Raw genomic sequence first — 24,231 nt, forward strand, 5'->3', positions numbered from 1 at the left:
GATCACTCAGAGATATCTCAGTGAAAGTGTGCACAATTTTAAGAAAACAAGGTGGGGGAGGGGGGGGGGAGAATATAAATTTAATCTTTAGCCACATTGAGATATTGTAATAAAAGTTTTTAGAACAAAGCGCAAACTCTGATTGTCTAATCCCTATATCTTTGCAATCCAATACCGTAGACTAAAGATATTTCAAACTATGAATCATGTTATACCAATTAATCTAAATTTGAAATATCAAAATTTTACACCATCGGGTTGCAAAGAAATAGGGATTCACAAATTTGAGTTTGTGGCAAAAACTCAATTCATTTAGGATTTTCTGAACTAAAAGATACACCCAGGAAAAATAATGATAGATTAATATCAAGTGCTTAGACACTATCTTTTATAAACAAAGAAACTCCGGCTTGAAGCCAGCGTTCTTCCTCTCCTCCACTTGGCATCTCAACCATAGCCAACAATCTTTCTCTTTCCTGGTTCCAGTACAACGGTACAAGCATCACCTTGGCAAAAAGTAGTATTAAGATCATCATAATTATCTATTTTTTTCAGAAATTGATTTTAAGATTTTATGAAATTGCAAATCCAGAGTTTAATATCTATAATATTACCTCAGATGAAGGACTAGCACTTGTGCTGGATTCTGGTAAGTAGGCGAAACTACAAGTCGGAGCAGTTTGAATGCTCGGACTGTTGTGGCTGTTGCTTACCATTCTTACTCCATCAAATGTTGCTCCTTCCAACTGCAGTAAAGAAACTTTGATGGAAATCTTAGCTCCTGATACCCCTCCCTTTGACCAGGATGTATGCAGCTTCATCTCACTCATTGAAATATTGAACTCCCGTGCACTTTGCTGAGCAAGAGCGCTAAGGAAAGTGTCAGGGAAAAATAGATCCGAGAAATCAATTGAATCTTTCAAAAGAGATCCTTGATCCACCCTTGATGTCCATTTTTGGATTTCATTAACCTTAGAAACTATGCATTTGATGTAATCTGTTGGATTTTCAGGTCCATTCCAGAGTTTTTGCCATGCTAGGGGAGTCTCTTGTCTGAGAATGCTCTTTGCAAGCTTTGTTACTGTGGCATCAAGAAGTGATGTCCCTTTTATTACTTTAGCCATTGCTGACAGGGTCTTATGCACGTTCTGAAGAAGAGAAACACCATTATAGAATTCCAATTGTACAAATTCTTTTATCGGAACAGAATCAGACGCAAGGGGAGGTTCCAGTTTTAGTTGTAAAATACCTGTTCCTTGATTCAACTTTTTCCACAAGTTCAAGACAGGGGACAGTTCTTGTTGCCACTTTTCCCTATCAAACTTGGAACCATCTGCAGATGATAAAGAAAGCAATCGTAACTGTTTTATGACCATATTGCTGACATTTCTCTGATGAGCTCTTTCAATATTTGGAGGCAGGCCAAAGAAGGATGGTTTATCTTCTTCTGGTAACTTGAAAACAAGATCTTGATACTCACTGTACTTGAAAGAGGTTGGTAGTTCAAGCCCTGGGCCTAATGGACTCTTAGCTCTTAATTGGCCAGACAATACATTAGCATTAAAGAATATACGAAGATATGAATCTAAAATCCTCAGATCATAAACATTGTCAACCCTGCCTCCAAATATGGCATTTTTGAAAAGGCCATGAATAAAATCCCAACTTATGTTATCTCCAGAGTTAGCATAAAGGTTTTCAATGACCTCTATTCCAGAGCGAAGATCAGAATCTGAGAACTCATAAAAGCTGGCCCATCCTTGAGGAATAAAGGTTCTTCTCTCCTGTATCACTGCATTAAACCAAGCCAGGGTAAACATTGTTTGAGCTCGCAATGCACTTTCTCCCTTAGCCATGAATTCAGTATTCCAGGAATCTACAGTTGATTGAAGATTCCTTTTAATCCCAGGAGGGGCTTCATAAGAAATCTTTAAACTTGATTCCAATAATGTTGTTGGAAATTTTGGATGAGATTCTGCTGTAAGCCATAATCTAAAATCTGGGTGGATTTCATCAGTACTTAATTCTTTCATGAGCACAGGAATCCAAAAAGTCATCAGATGTAGATTTTTCATGACAACCCACTGGCCATGTTTCATTGATTCTCTCAACTTTTCAATGGCATAATCAGTTTGACCTTGACCCAAAGCAACCTCATGCAGCGTTTGTCTATTTTGAACGGACAGGTCTCTAAGATCTTGAGAAGGATCAGAACCTGGGGAAACAATCAACAAAATAGGTTCCTGTGTTACCGTTTCCTTAAAGACACTCTTCATACTGAGAGCTGGGGCTGAAAGCTCTTTCAAGCTTAGTCCCAACTGAAGAAAATCTTCCAAAGCACTCACCAAGCGATCTGGCCTCAGTGCCTGAACAACCAACAGCTTTTGGAACAAGGATAGTTTTTTGCTCACAAGTACAGGCAGTTCCTTTTCACATTCCTCACTCTTCATAAAACTTCCCCACATATTCCCATCTTCAAGTTGAAGAAGATTACCAAGCTCTGGCAATCCTTTCATTAACTTGGATACATCATTTTTCCGATCTTCCTCTATCCAATCTGGTAAGCTGATTGAGTTTTCAGAAGATGCATAGTCTATAAGCATTCCTGAGAAATGTTCCCATTCATTTTTTAAAAACATTTCTGGATTCATCTGATGTGAAAGATGAAGAGCAAACATCAACCTATCAGATTTGAACAGAGAGTTAGATATATAGCCATAAACTGTTGCCTGTAAAGTTTTTTTCAAGTTCTCCATTCTAACATTCATATTTCCAGCAGGAACAGTTTTCAAAGTTTTTACATACAGTGAAAGAAAGGAGCTCAGAGAATATTGATACATGTTATTTATATTTGAAAGATCTGTCAAAGCAAAATATAATTTAGATGCATAGTCTGCCAGTGGTAAATAGGCATTTCCCTCTTGATCTAGGCTTTCTTGCAAAGCTGCTGATTCGACCAAAGAGGTTTGGATCGTAGCACTTTTGGTCTTTGTTTGATTAAGAGAGTCCAAAAGGTCTTTATTTTCTAAAATATTTCCTGAGGAATTTGCTAGTTGATTTAACAAATCATCCTCAAGATTGCTGATTTGAATTTTAAGATCTTCTTCTTGCTTTAGTAATAAAGATTTACGTTCTTCTAGCTCAGGCTTTTCTTGTTGCAAAGCTTTACCTAGTAGTTGGCCCTTCAATCCTGCTCTGGTTGTGGTAAAATTAACAACACAAACAAGAGCTTGCATGTTGGTGGTGATTTTAGGCTTTGTATTCCTAGACACCAAAAACAACTTGAAATTAGGGTTGTAATCAATTTGCTTTTCTCCAACCTGTACAACTTTGTAAGGACCCTGTCCTACAATTTGAAGTCGCAGTAATGGATAAAGCACTGGCTCAATGGTCTCAGCATCTAGAACTATTAAAGTTTTTCCAAATCTGATTGATAGCTCGAGATTGAGAAAAAAACGCTCATCATTGGCATTTGTAACTTCTAGATTACCTTCATTTTCAAAATGTTTCTTGAGCCAGTTTGTAGCTTGGGAGGATGGATCTATAATGAAAGGTTTGGATGCAGATTTCAGAATAGATATTGCATTCTCCAAAGATAAATCATCTGAAGGAAGGCCATCAGCTCTCCATTGCAGCATTTCCTGTTCACTGCTGAGGAAATGCTTCAAATCAAATTTAGAAACCCCTAACTTGGAACACCACATGTCAATCAGACTTTTTCGAAGATCTTCAGGCTTGTCAGCAAGATATGTTAGAAATCCTGAGGCTATCAGGGACAATGCAGGAATCTGATTCAAGTTTTGACCCATTGACTCAACTTCCTGTTTCCATCTCAGGTATTCTCCTTCAAGACCAGCAACCAGCTGATCAGCTGCTAATATAATCTCTTTAGTCTTTGTGAGTGAAATTTCTACTTCAGCTGCCTCTTTTGTAAATTGATTGAGCTTTTCCTTAAGTACAGCTACTTTCTGATCAACTTCATCTAGTCCTTGGGTCAAATCTGTCAGCTTGTTTTCTGCATTTCTTAGATTTGATTGTAGTGTCTTTTGTTCCTGTTCCAAAGGCTTTATCTTCTCAAGAACATGAGAATATTTTACATTAGCAGCAACCCAAGCAGACAAAGGAGCAGCTGCGGCAGAAGCTCTTGCAGCAGCTTCTTTTGTAAAAGAATTACTTTTAGTCTTCATTAGCTGTTCCACTTGAGCTCTGCTTTTTGATTCAATCCTTCTTGCATCAAAATTTCTGATCTCCTCTTTGACACCTCTCTTTGAAAGGAAACTCTTCATGCTATTCCATGAAGTATCTTGGATCCCCATCAAGACTAAGGTTGCTTCAAGAATATCCCTGATAACCTCTGGAGGGGCTCTTAAAGATCTTATTTCAGACAAAGTTTCATTTTTGATATTTCCAACAGCTTTCTTTGCCTCCTCAATAAGAGGTTCTACTTCTTTCAGTTCCTCATCAATTGCTTTTTTCCTTTCTGCAATCTTTTTCTCCTCTTTCAAAGTGTCAGTTTTTAGATGCTGCATCTCCCCTTTTTGTGTATTAGCATTCCTCATGGTGTCAGTTATCATCTGAAGTGCATCATTGGCAGCACTTTGTTTTTCTGCAAGCTCTCCTTCTTTAACTGCTGCTTCCTGTTTCAACTTTGCGACTACCTCCCTTGCATCATTCAGTTTTGATACCCCTGCTGAGAGTTTCTCTTTTCTGTCCTGAATCTTTTTCTTTTCTCTCTGCACAATCCCAAAGTATGTTTGAACTAGTTGCACAAACTTTGATGGAGTAGTCTTTTTTGAATCCAAAGAGTCATGGATTGAATAAAAAGAATGAAGTATAGCATCAGAAATTGAATTCTGTCTATCAACCTTCTTTGCTTTGTTATTTTCATCTGTTTCATTTCTGGCCTCTAACATGTCAATTATTTTTGGAGGAAGAGAATGATAAGTATGCTCACTAAAATTTGGTAACCATTGGACAGAACACTCCTTAAAGAATGCAGGGTTGCTCTCACAAATTATTGTAAAATCTTCATGAGAGCAGTCCATTACTAAAATGATATGAAGATTTTTTCTAACATTTTCTGCGTAAAACTTCATTATATCACCACTGAAACCACTGATGCTGGCATTTTGTTTCAGTGGTACCAAAATTGGTTCCAATTCTTCTGCTGTATACAGCCCGGGAACCTCTCCAGAGGAAAGAAGACTGTTAATCATGTCTAAAAAGGTATCATCAATCATGTTATGATCCTCAAACAGAAAATAGACCTGCTCATTCTCAACTCCACTAGCTTGCATAGCAGTCTTAAGATCACTCTTGAATTGCTTAAGTCCATAGTTTTTACCCATCCTTAAAGATACAATTCTAGCTTGCTGAAGAGCAGAGACAATGCTGATAGCATTTCTTCGTCCAACTCCAGCTCTTCCAGCAAGAAGAAGGGAGCCAGCAGGCATTGAGAGTACCCTGTCACATCTTGCAGTTAAATTCAACAGTTCTTCAGTGGTATAGGGATCAAGCTCCCAATTCTCCCTTGAAAAAAGGTGAGCCCCATTTTGAACTGCTGACTCCCAATCTTTAGGAGATAATTTTCCCAAAGATCTCCCAAATGATGGCATTAGGGATGAAACAGTTTCATTGGTGCCTGAGGTAGTATAAAATTGGTTTATCATACTTTCCGATAGATTACTGCTCCAGTCTGAAGTTAGAGTACTTGACAGGATTGAATCAAACTTTTTCCTGTCAGTTTCAGATACCAGCTTGTCTCTGAAAAGGCGCATACACTCATAGGACCATATCTCAAGTATTGTATCTTGTGTCTGGTCAGATTCGTCTTGTTTGTACCGTATTATTCCAGTACACCATCGAGTAAGATCTCTGAGGGTGAAGATGTAGTGGCTATTATCATCTACTGAAAAAGCTGCCTTTACTTGGATATAAGTTTTAACAGTAGACTTTGCCAAGGAAGTTACTTTAGCAGGGTTGGCCCACACAGGGTGTCCAGGCACTACATACTTAAGTATTTCATAGAGATATGAGGAATATATTGTGTCCATTTGATCTTTGTCAGCTTCAGGGATAGAGAATACCCTAATGATTGATGTAAACCGAGGGGTCAGTGGATGACGTCCAAGTCCTGTTCCTGCTGTCATGCTTCCAACAATTTGAATTGCTTCCAATCCAACCCATTCATTGTTTTTGTCAAAAAATCCATTATATGTAATGATTTGCTGCAAAAAAGAGATAAGTTGAGAGGTTCCATATTTATCTGGTTTTGATAAATTCAAATCCTTAAAGCACAAGATTAGTTTTTCTGCTTCTTTAGGTGTATACACTCTACCATTGCTACTTGAAACTGTCAAACACATCTGAGATAATTTCTCCATAACATGAAAAGGTGTGATGTTTGCACTGCAATGAATGACAGCTACATTTGTGCCTCTTAATTTCTGGAAGCAGTAATTAAGCACTTTACTTTTTCCACTTCCTTCAGGCCCAACAATAATAAATGGCTGTTTTTCTTCTGTCAGCCATGGAGTGATACAATCAATCATTAGTTGTACATTTGCTGTAAAAATTAATGGCAACTCACCACTTCCAACAGATTCAACTTCAAAGTCATTGGTACTTTCATTAGAATAATTTTCAATCCTATCCCTGTCTTTATTATAGAATATTGCAAATGAATTTCTGCTTGGAGGAGATTCACCACACCATTGCAACACCTCTTTTGCAAAAGAATCCCTAGCAGAGGCCCCTAGATTTCCACCAAATCCCTTAATAATTTCTATGCAAAATTCGAGCTTACTCTTAATCTCACTTGTAATATGAGACAGACCATTCATGACAGTTCCCACTAAAGATGTTTCAATGACAAAATCATTAGTGCGAATACACCAGTCAAGGGCTTTGTAGAAAGATTCATCTATCAACTGCTGAAGAAGGTCTTGACTTTCATCTGGTTGTTTTTTAATCCATGCATTTACAACTCCTGGAATGTTTGTGTCTTCATCACTGAGAAAGATGACAGCCATTCTTGAAATAGTTGCTGGAGAAGCATAGGTCAAATCATGAGTTTCAAATATGAAGTTAACATTAGGTCCAAATTGAATTCTCCATCCAGAGGGAAGAGTCAATAATCGGTTTTCATCCAGAACTGAATTCAATGATTCAACCCATTCTGGATCTACATCTCCATCACAGACAATCCAGGTTGTCACTTCTGTGGGCTCATCTACTGCTTGTAATGAAGCAATTGTTAAGATACCATTTGTCCATTCTCTAGTATCCAAGTCTATATGTCCCAGAAGTTGAGTTCTTCCTATTGCTTTGGGATTGATAGTTTGTTGCTTTACACTTAATCCCAATTTATCCAATGCGAGTTTTAGAATTGACGTCAAGGTTGTTTTACCAGAGCCACTTGGGCCTACAATAACAACCCCCATTCTCTGTTTAAGCTGCTCATACAGTTCTATAGCTTTTCTGATTTGTTTTTCATTGACTTCCAAACCAAGTTCTACACATGATTCTCTCAATGCCTCATCTAACTGTTCATATCCTGCATTGCTGAATTCTACATTGGGGAAAAAATCTTTAACCAATTTTTCAAATTTTTTATTGTCAATAAAAGTTAGCTTAGATATTGTATTTAATCTTAAAGCATTAACAGCTATTTCTGCTTCTTTTTCATTGTCAATTTTCATTTCTGTATTGTTGGTTCTGATAATCTTCAACATAGCTCCACATCCTCGAAGAAGAGGCATTAGAGCTCTAAGCCCCCAATCATAGTGCTGTTGTGGTGTCAGCAGTTGTTTAGATGCATTTAGAATTCCTACAAGTTTTTTCCCGATATTATGGGCATCTTTGAATCCTTCTGAAAACAGACTTACTTCAGCAATCAGCTCATTGTCTGGTTTGGACATAACAACAGGTCTGAAGAGCTGCTTCAAATTGTCTGGCAGTTTTTGTCTGCCTCCATAGCCTTTTCCTGCAGGATTCATAGTTACAAAAATTCCAGAGTTTGGGTCCAGTGGGGTTTCTTTGTCAAGCAAAATAACTGTGCTCAAATGTTGTTTCAATGCTGTCTGAATTGGTTGGATTTGCATACTTACAGCAGAGAGAGTCATTTCTTCCAATCTATTGAATTCATCAAAACATCCCCAAGCTCCACTTTTAACTAGGCCAATGAAGATTCTTCCCATTGATTTAATGTCAATTCCCTCATCACAATTAAAGACTAGAACCTGACGTCCAAAGAGACCACCTAAAGCTTTTACAGATTCAGTCTTTCCTGTCCCTGCTGGGCCATAAGGATTACCACCTAGTCCCATTTTCATACCCTGTGTTAAAGTCAGATAACATTTGTCTGTTAATGGTGTATGTACGAGCTTTGGAGCATTTCCTTGATACTCAAATGTATAAAGAAACTCAGCATCAACCATTCGTATTTTGGTGGTGTTGTCTGACATCTGATAAAATCTTAGTTGTTTCTGCCATAACCAGTGATCAACACTTTTTACCCTGTTTTCATCCAAAATTTTCACAATATCGATATAGTGAATTACATCCAGTATTAATGCCTTTAATTTCAGCTGTAGCACTTTAGAGTTTTCATCATCATCTAGGTCAGTAGATGTATAGGAATCAAGCTGGGATTCAAGCTCTGAATGAAGTTTACTTAGCCGTCCTTGTTTAATAGACTCTTCACACTTCTCTGAAAACCTGATAGCTTCTGTTAAAGATAGTATCTGAGATGGATACTTTAAGGGATCAAGGCTTCCATCATTCTTTCGGCTATCCTGTAAGCATTCTTTCAATAGCTCTTTTAATGTGTTCTTCATTTCGTCTGATAGTTGACTCATCCATCCCTCAACCTCACTTGATATTCTTACAGGATTTTTCAGAGGAACTATTTCCCCTTGCAAAGAATTCATAGTGATTATTTGTTTGCCTTCGTCATCAAAATTTACATTGTGTATTCCTGCAAATAGTTTCTTAAGATGAGTTTGAATCACAGCAGGTTTGGTTGCCTGGCCTAAAATTTGAAGCAAATCATCATCTCCAATAAAGTAAAACCTTGGGAAGCTTGATCTTTTTTCTTCCAAGAAGTCATTTAAGCTTTTCTGGCATCTCTCGAGCTTCTCTAACATTGAGGTCAACATACTTTTTATTGATCCGATTCTTATAACTGATGTGACTCGATTGTCTTTCTTTGCATCCCCCATGATAAGTCTGAAATCATCATCAATTCTCTTGAAAACCTCTCTATAATTGAAACCCCCTGATTGGTTTTGCTTCAGTTTCATTTGCTCCTGGTATGGCTCCAAGTAGACCCATTTTCTTTGAGCAGTATTTAGGTTGTGCAAAACTTCATCCAGATCAGATAACTTTCTTTCCCAGGAAACAGCACGTTCCCCAAATGTGCTGAAGTATGGGGATCCTTTTATTGATTGAAGAAGGACCTGGTTATCTCCAACCTTGTTCAAAATATCCTTCCAATCTTTAATTAGAGGTATTGTATCTCCCATTGATGACTGGTGGGGTATAAAGCTAAACTTTGCCTCCACCTCCCAGACATCTAACTCATTAAGAGCTTCCCGAATGACTACTTCTCCTGCAGCACGATTATTTAGTTCTTGAAGCTCTTTCTCCCTTGATATTAGGTTATCTTTTACTTTTAAGAAATCCCCAAACACAAGGTGATCTATCTTTTTTGGTTGCATGTTAAGAAGGCCGTACATTTCAGTCCAATGTTTGTCAGAAAAAATGTCTCCTCGAACATATTTCAGAACAGGAAGTATTTGTCCAGTTTTCTCTATTTCCTGTAGCAGCTTAACAGTGACAGTGTTAGCTTTTTCTTGAGAATTAAGCTTTGTTTTCCAGGAATTCAAATAATCTTCAAATTTAAAAACTTTAGAGCGGAAAACAATCCATTCTTCTTTGGTCATTTCCTCCATTCCACTATTGAATTCTTCAAACATCCCCCACATCACTTCATACTTCAGGAGATCTGAATTAATCTCTTCAAAGTGAGAAAATTCTGGTTCTTCAATTCCAAAATGGTTGCAATCTCCAATCAACTTATCTTTGTTGGTGATTAACTCATTCCATTCAAGTCTCTTCTCCTTTACAAATGCAATGGCTTCATAGATTTTATCCGGATTCTTGTCCATTGAATCCTCTTTTGGCTTTAGCTGATCCCATCTCATTTTGAATTTATCAATTTCTCCATTGACATTTCCAACCTGAGTCATGAGATTTGACTGAATAGCTTCTACTTGCTTTGAAATGACAAGTTCAAAGTTGTCCATTAAAGATGTAAAGTTGTCCCAGATTCCAGCAACTCTTGCTACTTGGTCAACACTTTCTCTGGACCAAGCCGCCAATATTTTGTTTTTCTGATCTGCATTCTCAAACTTTTTCATCATCGTTGGAGACAGTTCTTCATATTCTTTATGCTTCTTATTTGCCTCTCCTATTTCATCAACACTTTGGGGTTGTTTTCTTAAAGTGTCCATCGCCTCAACAGCAAACTTCTCAATATCAGTTATGTCATTCAGAATTGATCTTTGTAGCATGTTTACCAAGGTGTCCCACAACTTTCTGTTGAGCATTTCAATTTCTGTTCTTACTGGGGCAACACTTACTTGAATACAATCAATTTTTTCATTGGCCATATTAATTCGCCCAATCTCTTGACCCTTGGCTTTAGAACTTCTGAAGTTTCTTTCCCAGTCCTCTGGAGTTAAGCAGTTTTCTTCAATCATTTCTTCCAAATTAACACTACCAAGTACAACCCAATCTTTGAACTTCATCTTAACATGCTCCAACCTTTGAAAGAGTTCCTCTGCCTTTTTAAACAAATGCCCAAATCTATGTGCATTTCGTTCTATGATCAGGGGAAAAATTAGATTTTCAGTAGATTCTCCAACACCACGGAAATTATTGGGAATAGATAGAAAACGCTTGAGTTGGGTAAAATATTTCATTCTTATTTCTTCAATAGGTGGTCTAAACTGGAGTTGTTGTTGCCTGTAGATAAGATCAACTTGTATCTCTGGAAGATGTTCATTTAAGGCCTCCAACCCAACTTGATACTGATGCTCAAGAGCTTTGTACAACTGTCGATCCCAATGTGCCCGCCATGTTTTCAAGTTAGTAAATCCATTTTGTTCAACCTGAGTCATAATTAATCTGATTTCTTTCAAGATATCTTTCCATTTATTTTGCTGTCTCAGAAGATCAGTGTTCATCAAGAATAAAACCTTGTCTCTCACTTGTTTATGAAATGACGCTAGCATATTATTCTGCCGGGCTAACTTGTCAGTATGCTCTCTTAGCTTTTTTAAGTAGTTACCAATTTTGTCAGTGTCTGTCCAGGTCATGTCTGTTTGCTCTTTAACCAACTGTGCCAATCCCACAGCAGCTTCAAGCATCATAGGCCTTTGACTAGTTATCATCCTATCGCCTATTGTGTTATGAAAATTAGCAATTTTTTGAAGCTGCATGGCCTGACCCGCAAACTTTTTTGCCAGCTCGTTTGCTTTTAGTATTTTCTGCGGGATAGGAAACCCAAGAACTCCAAGCTGACGACAATCTCTATTCAACGTGATCAATTCCCTGTTATAACTGACTCTCATTGCCTTCCCTTGTTCGAAGTAAATGACTTGTTTATCAGTCTCCAGGGATATTTCCTGACTATCCAGCTGGGAGAGGTAAGAGTTGGACCAGGATTCAAATTGATCTTTTTGGAAGCTTTTCAGCTCATCAATAAAAACTGTGATTTTTTCTTTCAGTCCAGGCCAACTTCCTAAAAAAATTAGTTATTATAAAAAGGTTATGATTACTTTCCTCAAATTTGTAATTCTCTTATACCTATGAATATCTTTGTAACCTGAAGTCCTACTAGATTGAAGAATGTAATATTTATATATGGTTAAAACCACCAGTTTTCAAAGATATAAGGATTAGAAAATTCGAGTGTAAGGCAATTTAGCCATTCCTTTTAAAAAAAAATCATTAATAAAATTCTTTATAAAACCATGACAAACATTATAAAGATAGTTGACAAAGCCAAATCTAAGCACGTTGTTATGTCTTGGTTACTAAAGAATAATCATTCTGGGCTCTTTCTAAATTGGCTGCAATGAAACTGGTATTTAGTACATGAATAAGCAATAAAACTGCTATTTAGTACATGAATAAGAAATTCCTTTAATTTTGTCAAATAGAGTTAGTTGGCATTATTTTGTAATGTTAAAATAAAACACAAATTCATTCATGACACCAGCATTATAAAATCTCAAAACAGGAGTAAACTTTAAATGTTTTGTTTAACTCAAACAAATTTATATTTTAAGACAATTTCAAACTTAAACATAAAAGAAATTACTTTGTTTAGACAGCAACTAAGTTTTTGCCACAAACTCAAATTTTTTAATGCCTTTATCTTTGCAACCTGATCGTGTAAATATTTGATATTTCAAAACTTAGATTATTTGATCTTACAGAATTCACAGACATATCAAAGGTCTATGACATTGGGTTGCAAAGATAGGCATTAGAAAATAAGAGTTTGTTGCATATCTCATTTTATTTAGGTTATTAAGTATCTATGTATAACAAATTTTTTTTTGAAAATTCCTTGACATTTTTTCTAAACATTATCTGAATTATGTCCATCTAGAAAAAGATTCTCTGTTTTCAAATTCAAGTTAAATTTCGTCATCCCCTAATCACAACGGTATCCTTGAAACTTTTAAATAAAAAATTAAGTGGAATGTATTGTCGGTTATTAGCTTGACATTTATTAATTCTGCGAACTTCTCTCTGTTTTTCTACAATAAAAATGCGTAAGTCATGACTTTTAGAGAGAAAACATAACTAAAAATTATAAACATTTATATCTAATTTATTCTTGCTCAGATAAAGCTTTTAAGGATACCGTTGTGCATCGAGCATTGTCATCTTTGCATGGATTCAAAATTCAATCAAGAAAGCGTTTATGATTACCTAAATCTGAGAGGATTAATTCTCCTGTCTTGATGACATCTCCGAATCTAGCCTCAGCATGGTGAACAAAATATATATTAGATACAGGTTTAGAGAAGTCCTTCGTCTCCCACTTTGCTCCATTCGTGCTGAACGACTTCCGTTCATTTTCAATATACTCCGATATTTTAGCCAGGAGGTTTTCACGCTCGGCAATCAGTTCGCGTTGGATGCTTGGCCGCCGTATCAGTTCCTGGTATCGCTTAAACTCTTGGAGAAACTGCATTGTGTTTGCATTCATGTTTCTAGGATGGAACTTATACTTAATTTAACAAAGTGAAAAATAGGCTTAATAAAGGGACTGTCGACGTGTTTGCTTAATTTATTGAGAGAAACATGTCCGATTCACAACAGTAACTTTTCTACATTTAGCTGAATTACAGTTATGAAAAATAAAGTAATTTTTTCTTGAAAAGCTTAAAAGGGCTGTAAAGGAAAAATGAAAGGGGGTCATATGATTTCCGTATGTATCACGTGACAACGATACTGAACTGCCATTGGCTGAAGTCCTGGTGACGTAATAGGGACTATACGGACTGTTTGTAATTATATTATAAATAATATCTATTAAAAATGAAAATTAAAAATGAGAAAACCTGAGATTCTCAGGTTGCTGTGAGATATAGTTGTTTTCAGATTGGTTGCGTATTTGTTGAATATAATCTGTTTAATACTACAACAGGAACATCAGATAAATGTTTTATATGTATCGTCCAACTCCTGAGATTCTCAGGTTTCATCCTATACACCCTTTCATTTTTCCTTTACAGTCACTTTAAAGGAGTTGAGTTAAAGTACCTTTTGACCTTTGATATTTCAAACTTTGAATTCCCTCAGATCAAATATTCTAAATTTGAAAAGGTTTCCACCATCAGGTTACAAAGATAAAGGGATTAGAAAATTTTCACGTCAATGTTACTTTGAAACTGTAACGGAAAATTATTAATTTTTAGTTTTTAACACAATGTTATTTTTATGATTTTTGTCCAGAAATGATTTAAAAAATAAACTCCCTATTCGAAAATGAAAATTATTAAATGAAGGGTCAGTTAAAACTACATGTACAGTCCCTTTAATGTATTAATTTAACATCAACAAAAAGAATTAAAGTTTAAACGAAGCTTTAAAAAGTTTAGAAACATTCTAAAAAGAAACACTTTACAGAAAGCTGGTTAATCCTGGTTAAAACCTTGGCACTAATGTTACCATAAATTATAAATGTTTGAAAGAGAAACAATATTTACAATTTTGAAATTACTAAAGTTAAAGGAACTATAATTTAGGTTTAAGATTCACTCTGTTTAAGATTCACAACGGTACCCTGGAAAGCTTTGTCTATATCAATTTAATATCCTTTGTTTTGTTATTTGAAAACTTATCGTTTTCATTAATGGTTTCTAAACAAAAATACTTTTTTTTGCTTCGGAAATAGCGGAGAATATAACTGTTTTCAAGCTCTTTTTAGCTTACAAATTTTTACTATTTTTTGTTCATTTTAGCTCTTTAAATTTGTTAAATAATAAATTATTTGACAGAAGCAAATATTTAAATGAAAAGTAAATCAACGGGTAAAATTTTTTTTTATTCCGTTATAAATAATTTTTTGAAAAAAAATTGAAAATTATTATTTTAAACTTATAATCATATTTTCCTTCCTATTGTGTATATTTACAAAGTTCTGAACACAATTAAAACTTTAAAACTTTCTTTTATTATTTGTGTTTCTAAGAAATTTTGAAAATTAGCAAAAGAGAAAAACTATGGTCACATGAGAATTTCTAAAAGGAATTTTTAATCCCATTACATTTTATACAATAGCCAAGCTTGATATTATTCCTCTCATTCACTCATCCTGTGTCTGAATTTAATAAATTTAAGCCGTGTCTCAAATCCCCAAAAACCGGTTTCAATTGAGCGCCGGTTAAAATCTTGAAAAATTTAAGTGGAACCAACAAAATTTGAGCTGTGGCTTTAATTTAAACCGTGGTTCAAATTCTTTAAATTCGGCCTCTGATCAGTCAAAAGTTTAAGGATACTGTTGTGAATAGTACTCACCATAAATGGAAGTAAAATTTTACCATTTTTCACTTTTAACCCTAAAATAATTTGTCTAAAGAATTTTCTAACAATAATATTTCCAGCAATCGTGTTTCTCTGCATAATTGTAAATATAAGTTTCCTGAGTTGGTTTTTTAGTTTTCCCGCAATTCTGTGTTCAGCAGGAGCTAAAGCGTTCTCGTACTGTTTCACAGCTGCCCTACAAATATTATCGTTAAACCGTTTTGTCTCGCTTTAAAAAAAAACTAATAAAACTTCTAGACTTCAAAAAGGTAAAATGTCTTCTTTAAAAAAAGTTTTTAATAAATCACTTTTAAAAACATTTGTATTTCTTATGATATGTTCAATTTTGCTCCTGAGAGAAAATATGGCAAACAATTTACTCTAGCCATAAATGTATTGCTTTAATTTTTTTTTCATAAATTGAAGATATTGTACTTTTTAACATAAAATACTTCGCATCCCTTTCTGTTCAAATTTTGGCTTTTAAATATTTTATTTTTCACACCATCACCATCTTTTCTTCTTCTTACATTATAAGCTAAATCAAATTTCGCAGATTTTCCTGGTTTTAAACTGGTTGAATTCCAATAATATCTTATAGATAAAAGTGTAGGGAATGCAATCATTATAGAACTTAAACCCAAACTTTTCTGGGGTCATGTAAGGTTCTTTTGATGTTTATTGGATACAAACAAAAATATAAAAAGATTGATTTTATTTTTTAATCATTTCACTGGAACAATCCTGACACAGTTCAGCTGCAATAAAAAGAAAAATAAAGTCTTAAATTTTATTATGCTTGATTTTTTTTGCTGCTCTGGCTTTGACAGCGAGACCCAGAAAACTGTGGATGGAATAGGAAGACGACTGTTAGACTCTAGGTATGACGTAACATAGTCCAAAGCACAATAAATACAACAATTGTGAAGTTAACACCGAATTGTTAAGTTGGTTTTAACAATCTTTTTGCCATGCATAACAACATATAGTACTTATATCTAAGATTGCTTGAATATCGTCTTTGCATTCCGCAGTTTTATATGTCTCACTTTATACAATACCTTCATCAGTTGCTAGACAAGTTGGATGCAAGTCTATATAAGGAAATGAAGTGGAACAAACATGTATATTGTGTAGTTTGGCTCAGTTTGGAATTTTCTATACTATCTCATGAACTCATCATAGTAAATAATATTCTATACTATCTCATGAACTCATCATAGTAAATAATATTCTATGCATGTTTTGAAAAAGACACCCTATCACTTGGAATTTCAAAAGAACTCATTTCTAAACCCCCCCGCCCTCCCCATTCCCCTCCACATAAAGAAAAAAACACACAAAAAATAAGTATAAAGGAATTGAGTTTTTGTCACAAATTCCAATTTTATAATTCCAAAATCTCAACAACCAGATGATGTTTACCTTTCATATTTCAAACTTACATTGTTTGATCCACCAGAATTCACAGTTTGAAATATCTACGGTCTACGACATTTGGTTTTAAAGAAATTGGGATTTAAAATTCCGAGTTTGTGGCAAAGACTCAATTCCTTTTTAGTTTAGACATAATAAAATTATAATATTCTTAAGACTTTCTATAGGTTTATCGTTACATATATAGTAAAAATAAGAAAAGCTTCGATATTGAGATCTAAAATAAAAAAAAACTTAAACCAAAATTTTTTTCAAAAATATTTTTAATTTGGATTAAAAAGTACTCTAATAGTTTGAGGTTTTTGGTTTATTAAAGTGATTCTTATTAACTTTTTCGCCCAATTGAAAATATTTTTATCTCAAAACCTACTAAGTACAGTTATTTGATTTGTCACAAAAATATCAATGTGAATTTACTGAAAACAAGTTTATTTAAAATGAAAGATTTATAAAACTTATCATAATAATTCTAAGGAAACTTAACTGCACGCATAGATTTGTACTCTATTCCTAATTTTATCAGAGTTTTCAAAGATCGACTCTAAGCTGGCATCGGTCGATCATAACTTTAGGATTGCTTCTTATTGTAATATTGCTAATGTATCATTTACTCTTAGAAAAATCATAATGTAAATTTAAAGATTAATTAAAATTCATATCCAAAGAGATTCCATTTGAATCCGTCGGGGGTTAACATTGGTTCAAATTTTTCTGAGAGTTAATGACATTCCTTTGTATAAGCTGGTTTCTATATGGACCTTCTTAGAAGTACGTTTTAGATTAAAGGAAATCAATGAAAAGTGTTGCAAACCAAAAGTTTAGCTTTTTATTAAGGAATGAAAGTTGTTGCATACCAAAAAAACAGCTTTTAAAAAGGGAATGAAATTTTCAAGCAAAGATAAATTTCTAATAAATTTGTTGACTGACCTCCATGTTGGTTCAGTGTACGGATTGTACTGTACTGCATTTACACTGTTAAAACTTGCAAAACTTTCTCCTGTTTTCAGTTCCTCCTGCAATTAACAAATTAATTTTATCAGGGCATATACAGATCCTTTAAAAGAGATGGGGGGGGGGGCTATTGTGGCTGACTCCCCCCTCACATTAATCTCAATAGAAGAGGATGATTCATTTGTTTTGATGTCAGTAGCCTGCATTTATACTGTACAGTGTACAACTATAGCTCCAGCCCGGCCAAATCCCTGTTTACGCCCCTGAATACATCTTAAACTTTAAATTGGCAACTCCAGTAATTAAAACTTTTCCCAATAAAGAATTTGAGGCACAAAAAGGTAAAAGTATTACTTTAAATTAAAAAATACAGTGTGTTCAAATAAAAATGAAAATTTTAAGAAATTCAGGAAAAATATTGAAAAAGCATTTAAAGTGAAAAAGCTATCTTTTATCTACATTTAATAAAGCTCTTTGCTCATATTTTTATATTGTTGGCCATAATTCTCGCTGAGTGAACCCCTGAGTACCCCGGGGGTAACATAGGCTAAAAAAGTTTTTTTTACAAAATTCGAAAAAAAACTAATTTTTGGTTTATAAATTCGAATCTTTTTAAAAAGTGTTTTCAATATTACACGGGCAACGCCGGGCACCTCTGCAAGTAAAGTATTATATAATTGATGTTGTGCAGTGGGAGACACTGCCAAATAGCATAATTCAGCATTTGAATCTTTATAATTTATAGCTGTATTTAAAGCTTCTTTATTATTGTCCAGGGAGTTAAGATAAAAATTTAAAACCAAAGACGATGTATTGGCGGGAATTCATGTACACTGTACAGTTTTACTAAACCTGTTCACTGTGAGAAAGCAGTTGAGTCAGCTGTTTGTGAAGAGTACGCAGGGAATGAATTTCCTTCAGTCTTGCGGCAACACTCTTAGCATTGGCCGGGGCGTAACCTGAACCCTAGAATATAACCATCGAAATATGTGAACACTAGCATCTCCCTGTAGAAGGGGCTGCAATTCATTTGGCGGGATGTCCCGTTTTTTCTAAAATTGTGTATGTGTACTGTACAGCTTGTTTTAGCTGCATAAAAGTCGGCCTGGTACTTAAAATAAGTTTACAGTATGAAGATTACTTGTCAGTATTGTGCCTTGGTAGATTGTGCACATAGTGAATAGTGGGTTAAAATCATATCTGAGATGGATATATGTACATAAAGTAGTGATCTCTGTTAAAATCATATCTGAGATGGATATATGTATATAAAGTAGTGATCTCTGTTTATGTCCTATCATAACTCACGAACCCTTCAACCGTATCGACTCAAATATTTATTGTGGTACTTGGTGGAACTACGAGAACATTCTTAGCCTGATTAAAACTTCTAAGTTGAGTTAGGTGTCTTTTATTGAGAAAACTACAGGAAAAGCCGGGTTCCCAAGCTGATATCTAAACTATATAGCCTAGTATTAAAGGATTTTTCTTGTTTTATTTAAATTGAAGGAAAGAAAAACTATTGGTTTTCGATTTATTTCATATAAAGTATAAAGTAACGGTCATTTCCTGGGAATGTTTTTCAATAAAGACCCAAGGAATTTCCAATAGTTAACCTGGTTTTCCGCCATTTTGAAAACTGATCGGAACAATGATGAATGAACAATTGTAAAAAAAGGTGACATTTTAACGAGACGGAAAACATGATTCGCTGATAATGACACATTTTAATGATTTGGTCAGAGTTAAACATTTTCCTAAAATACTATATCCTCCACAGTAAGATCAGATAAAGGTTTAAAGGGTACCGCTGTGAATTGATCTAGGGGTTCATGAGTTATGATTACAAACAAACAGAGGTTTCTACATGTATAATTATTCTGCAGGGAAATCACATAAATACATGTAATGTATTCAACCGACCAAGAATAATCAAATTAAAATGTTAATTTTTCTAAAACTCTTTAATCTAAATATATGGGAACATTTGGAAACAGAAATTAGATAAAATTCTTCATGATTTATAATTTCTCAAAGTTTTTATGCAAAAAAAATTTAAATTTCATCTTAAAATTCCCATAGATTACTTTGCTTTGGAAATATACAAGTTTAATAATGCATAAATTTTAGCCCCGGTGCTGAAGCCGCGACTAAAATTCTTTAAATTCGGCCTCAAGTGTCTTTTATTCAAATGCTCAAAGGGATAGATCGGCAAGAAAGGAGGGGTGTTGAAATTTGCACAACCCCTGCTTTCAGGTCACTCCCTTTTAACGATAATTACAATAAAACTCCAGCTGACCTGCCACATATGAAGAGCATAGTTAGCCCAGTATATTCCGGTCAACTTACTGCACATATCCAACCATTTCTCACACAGATGTATTCCCTAAATACACATTTATTAACGTTTTTATTTCGTTTTTATTTTTAGGACTGTAGTTTGTATTTCTTTATGTTTTTGGGAGTTGTACTCCATTTTTAAAGAGACTCTCGTTGTTATTTTTTATGTTTTTGGGAGTTGTACTTCATTTTCGAAGAGATTGATGTCTTGTGCATTTCTTTATGTTTTTGGTAGTTGTACTCCATTTTTAGACTGCCTTTGTTATTTTTTATGGTCTTGGAAGTTGTCATCCATTTTCAAAGGGACTGCTGTTGTTATTTCAAGTGACCTTCCATTAAAAAAGGGCAATCCCAATTCACAATGGTATCCTTTAAACTTTTATCTCACCAATAATATGTAATATATTGTTGTTTTCTAGATTGAAAAAAAATGTTTCATATTAGAGAATCCAGAATTTAAAATAATGAAAAGAGTAGATGCCGGATAACTTCTTGAACAAACAAGCTTCTAATAATACCGTTGTGAATCAGACATGTCTATCTGTAATATAGTTAAGTGTAAAGTTTCACAAAAAGGTTGCAAAAATATGAAAATTAAAGTACGAGGCGAATAACAGTTGCATGTGTTTTTTTATTATCTTCATGTTAAGAGATACAAGAAAGAAAAATAATTCAATATAACCAATGTTCGTTGACCAGTAAAATTACTTTCGTGGTTGAGAAAATTCAATTATTTGCAAATTATTTATTTATTCTTATAGTTTTCAATCTTTTCAGACCAATGATCACGATGCGCAGAGTAAAGTAAAAAATAAATTATGCAAAATATCAATTCTTAAATGATGGATGAAAAGCCATCATTTTGTTCGAAAAATCTAAATGACCGAAACCATTTTGTAACAGTGATTTACTGTATTGGTTATTTGTATAACCGTCTGTACACTGTACACTGTACACTGCTGTACAATTTTGAATCAAGATGTTATATTATGTACAATTTAGAAACCTTAATAGTGTTCAATTCCAACCTGGATTTGATAAATATATAAAATTGTCTCCAATTTGTTCAATTTATGTGGACATGCGTCAAATTTGATTTATAATTTAGAATATATTTAGTAGAAACTATATGTAGAACGTAGGAATGTACATTTTACAATGTTGTACAATTTACATATATATTTATTGTATATTAAAATGTATTCATAAATATTAAAATGTGTAAGTTTATATAGTGATGATCCAAAGTAATATCAGTTTTTTTTTGTATTCATATAAAATGTGCACAAAAACAAAGCATTTGATAGACCAGTAAAACTCAAAGTTCTAGTGCATTTAATTTCCGAGGCGGCTCAACCTTTCCGGTAACAGTTTGTACTGTACCTAGCTCTGTGGACAGGACTAGCCGGTGCAACAAGGTTGACGCGGTCAGACTTTATGCTTCATATAAATTGAATTTACTTTTACTAAAGGGGCAGTGGTGTGTGCTATGGTAATTAAATCCTATAATTTTTTTCTCATTGACTTTTGGCATAAATTCGTCAAAATATGACATTTTGGTTCATATTTTACTATAGACGTCTTCCTAAATTACTTTAAAAGTACACTTGCTCAAAAATAAATCTTAATGAGCAATTATGTGTTGTCCCTTTTGGCCTTTTTTTTGCAAGATTAAAACTTTTACACCAAGTAATATTATGATTTAAATTTTGACCAATGAATATGAAACAAATCAATTTTGCAGTGTACACTGACCAATTTTAATTAATTTAATTGATTTTTAAGATAATGGTATGACTATTTGCTTCAGAGCAACATGATATATATATTCACATAAATTTACTGTAAAGTCGTCTTCCTATTCCACAGCCTTGAATCTAACCTGTGTAAGGAGAAGGTCAACATCTGAATACTTCCCTGTCCACAGATCCAAGAGGGTCAGCTTACTCTGTATATACCTGGAGAATAGAGGGTGTCCCATTAAAAATGGATTTACAATTGAAGAATGCAGAATGTTAAAAATGGATATATTTGGAAAATACAGGGTGTCACAATGAAAAACGGGAATAAAGCGGTGACTTTAAAAAGCAGCCAGTAACAACAATTACAACCAAAAATGTGGAGAAATATGTCAAAATTCCAAATTCTTGAGTAAATATTAAAATTGCCCAAACATCGAATATTTCACGTCTTCAAATATTATACTAAGGTAGATCACATTATAAAACGCTAATACAACCTTTCTTGATTCACTCTTTGTCATTTATCAATTATTGGAGTTGGAAATGATAAAAAAGATTTAAAAGTTGCAGCGGAAAGGATAGTGGGTTGGGTATTAAGGAAAAAATTAAAATGTTTTTGAAAAATATTTGAAATTTAAGGTTCTCTGATAACATACCTGGTAACAGCATGAGCAATAATATCCATCAAATGAATCATCCTCTTCTGCGGGTATAGATAGTCCTCCAGCCTCCAGAGATCCTCAACTACGTTATAACAGGTCTCAAGGATGTCCTAAAAACATATGTATAAAAACTTTTGAATATAAACTCTATAATATACTCAACATCTTACTCTACATAACACTCTACACTCTTCACTCTACTCTCTCCGCTCTTCACTCTACGCTCTACACTCTACACTCTACACTCTACACTCTACACTCTACACTCTTCACTCTACACTCTTCACAATACACTCTACACTCTACACTCTACACTCTACACTCTACACTCTACACTCTACACTCTACACTCTACACTCTACACTCTACACTCTACACTCTTCACTCTTCTCTCTCCACTCTCCACTCTACACTCTACACTCTACACTCTACACTCTTCACTCTTCTCTCTCCACTCTCCACTCTACACTCTACACTCTACATTCTACAAACTACACTCTACACTCTACACTCTACACTCTACACTCTACACTCTACACTCTACATTCTGCACTCTACACTCTGCACTATACACTAAAAAATTACAAAAAATAAAAGTATAGAGAAGAAACCCTTTTAAATTTATGAGTCTAGTAACTAGTTGAGAATAGGCAGGGTTTCAAGGAATTCAATTAGAAACTTCGAGAAAGGTAATGGAATAACATAAACAACATTTGACAAAAACATTATAAGGAAATATCACCCGTGTTTTCTAGAAAATATACTTTAAAGGGATTTTTTTCGCATTTTTTGGTCTTTATTTTTTTCAACTTTTATTTTTTTCATAAATTTTGACACAAATTTTGACACTTTAAAAGATCTTTAATTTTTCGCGCCCGCGTCTAGTAACAATTTTAACTTTTAACTGATGTCGCCTTTTTCATTGTTATCCAATAAAACAAACATTTCTTAGAACCAATTAATAAGTAAGTGTGAAATCTTTAAATAACAATAATGTTGTTATCCTGATCAAGGAACAGTTTTTTATGGGCCATGACAGGTCAAACAATAAAATCTGACCCATTCGGTTCAGGCGTTTATGAGCTGGGGGAAAAATTAAAAAATTAAGATTTGAATAGTAAATTTTTATATAAAACTGTACCTCTACATCCTGGAGTTGAACGGATTCAATATTGTAAAAATCTTTCGACATCGGAGTAAGGGTCTCAGAGAAAATGGCGGCCTTTTCTCTAATAATTATCAAAAATTATATTTCTAAATTTAAACACTTCTCTAAAGATGGTTTTATCCTTAAAACGAAACCTTCTCGGCCATGTACTGGGGATCGAATTAATGAATTTGAGCTACGCCGCTGAACTACAGGGTGTCCCAAAAAACATGGGAATTCAGTGACGAATTTGATATCGTCTTTGTTATGAATTAGCACTGTAATACCTAATTTCAAAAGCCAAAATATTATTATGTCTGCTAGAGTTTATTTTATGAAAAGGGTAAAAGACTGCAAAGATGTGTCTATAATGTCTCCGCAAGATGAACAGTGAAGACGGACAAGTTTACTCTGTTTGTATACTGCAATTTTCTTGTTTTGGTGTACAACCGTATGCAGTCAAAACATAAACAAACAAAATGTGAACATAGCAGACGAAACTGTTACAGATTACAGCTTTCTCTGTAGGTATCACTATACTAAATCAAAGAATTATTTGAAAAGACGATATCGAATTCGTCACTGAATTCCCATGTTTTTGGGACACCCTGTATCTATACTGCAAGTTCAAATTTGAACCACAGATTAAAAGTTTAAAGCTATAGATTCAGGAAGGATTTGAATCGGTAATTCAAATTTTAACCGGCGGTTGGCAGTTTTTTTTTCTTAATCCTCCTAATTAAATATGTTTTTTTTATATAAGATGCTAAACATTTTTTAGGAAATAAAATATTCTGCTAAAAATCCGCCAAATTAAGACATTGTTTCACCTTAGAGATTAATA

The 24,231-nt window shown here is 34.2% G+C and overlaps 1 protein-coding gene across 1 annotated transcript in view; it reads right to left on the bottom strand.

The window, feature by feature from the left end:
• Positions 1–237: 237 nt before the first annotated feature.
• LOC111706588 (cytoplasmic dynein 2 heavy chain 1) overlaps positions 238–24,231 on the bottom strand; it is a gene marked incomplete at its 5' end in the record, with an annotated part of 29,495 nt that continues 5,501 nt past the window's right edge. The window contains 10 exon segments of the mRNA XM_023479500.1: positions 238–506; positions 615–11,806; positions 13,009–13,292; positions 15,227–15,304; positions 17,473–17,558; positions 18,349–18,462; positions 19,796–19,882; positions 21,719–21,794; positions 22,235–22,350; positions 23,382–23,469. Coding sequence (XP_023335268.1) covers positions 375–506; positions 615–11,806; positions 13,009–13,292; positions 15,227–15,304; positions 17,473–17,558; positions 18,349–18,462; positions 19,796–19,882; positions 21,719–21,794; positions 22,235–22,350; positions 23,382–23,469 — 12,253 coding nt within the window.

The sequence above is a fragment of the Eurytemora carolleeae genome, unplaced genomic scaffold (assembly GCF_000591075.1).
Source record: "Eurytemora carolleeae unplaced genomic scaffold, Eaff_2.0 scaffold743, whole genome shotgun sequence".
Taxonomy (NCBI): Eukaryota; Metazoa; Arthropoda; class Copepoda; order Calanoida; family Temoridae; genus Eurytemora; species Eurytemora carolleeae.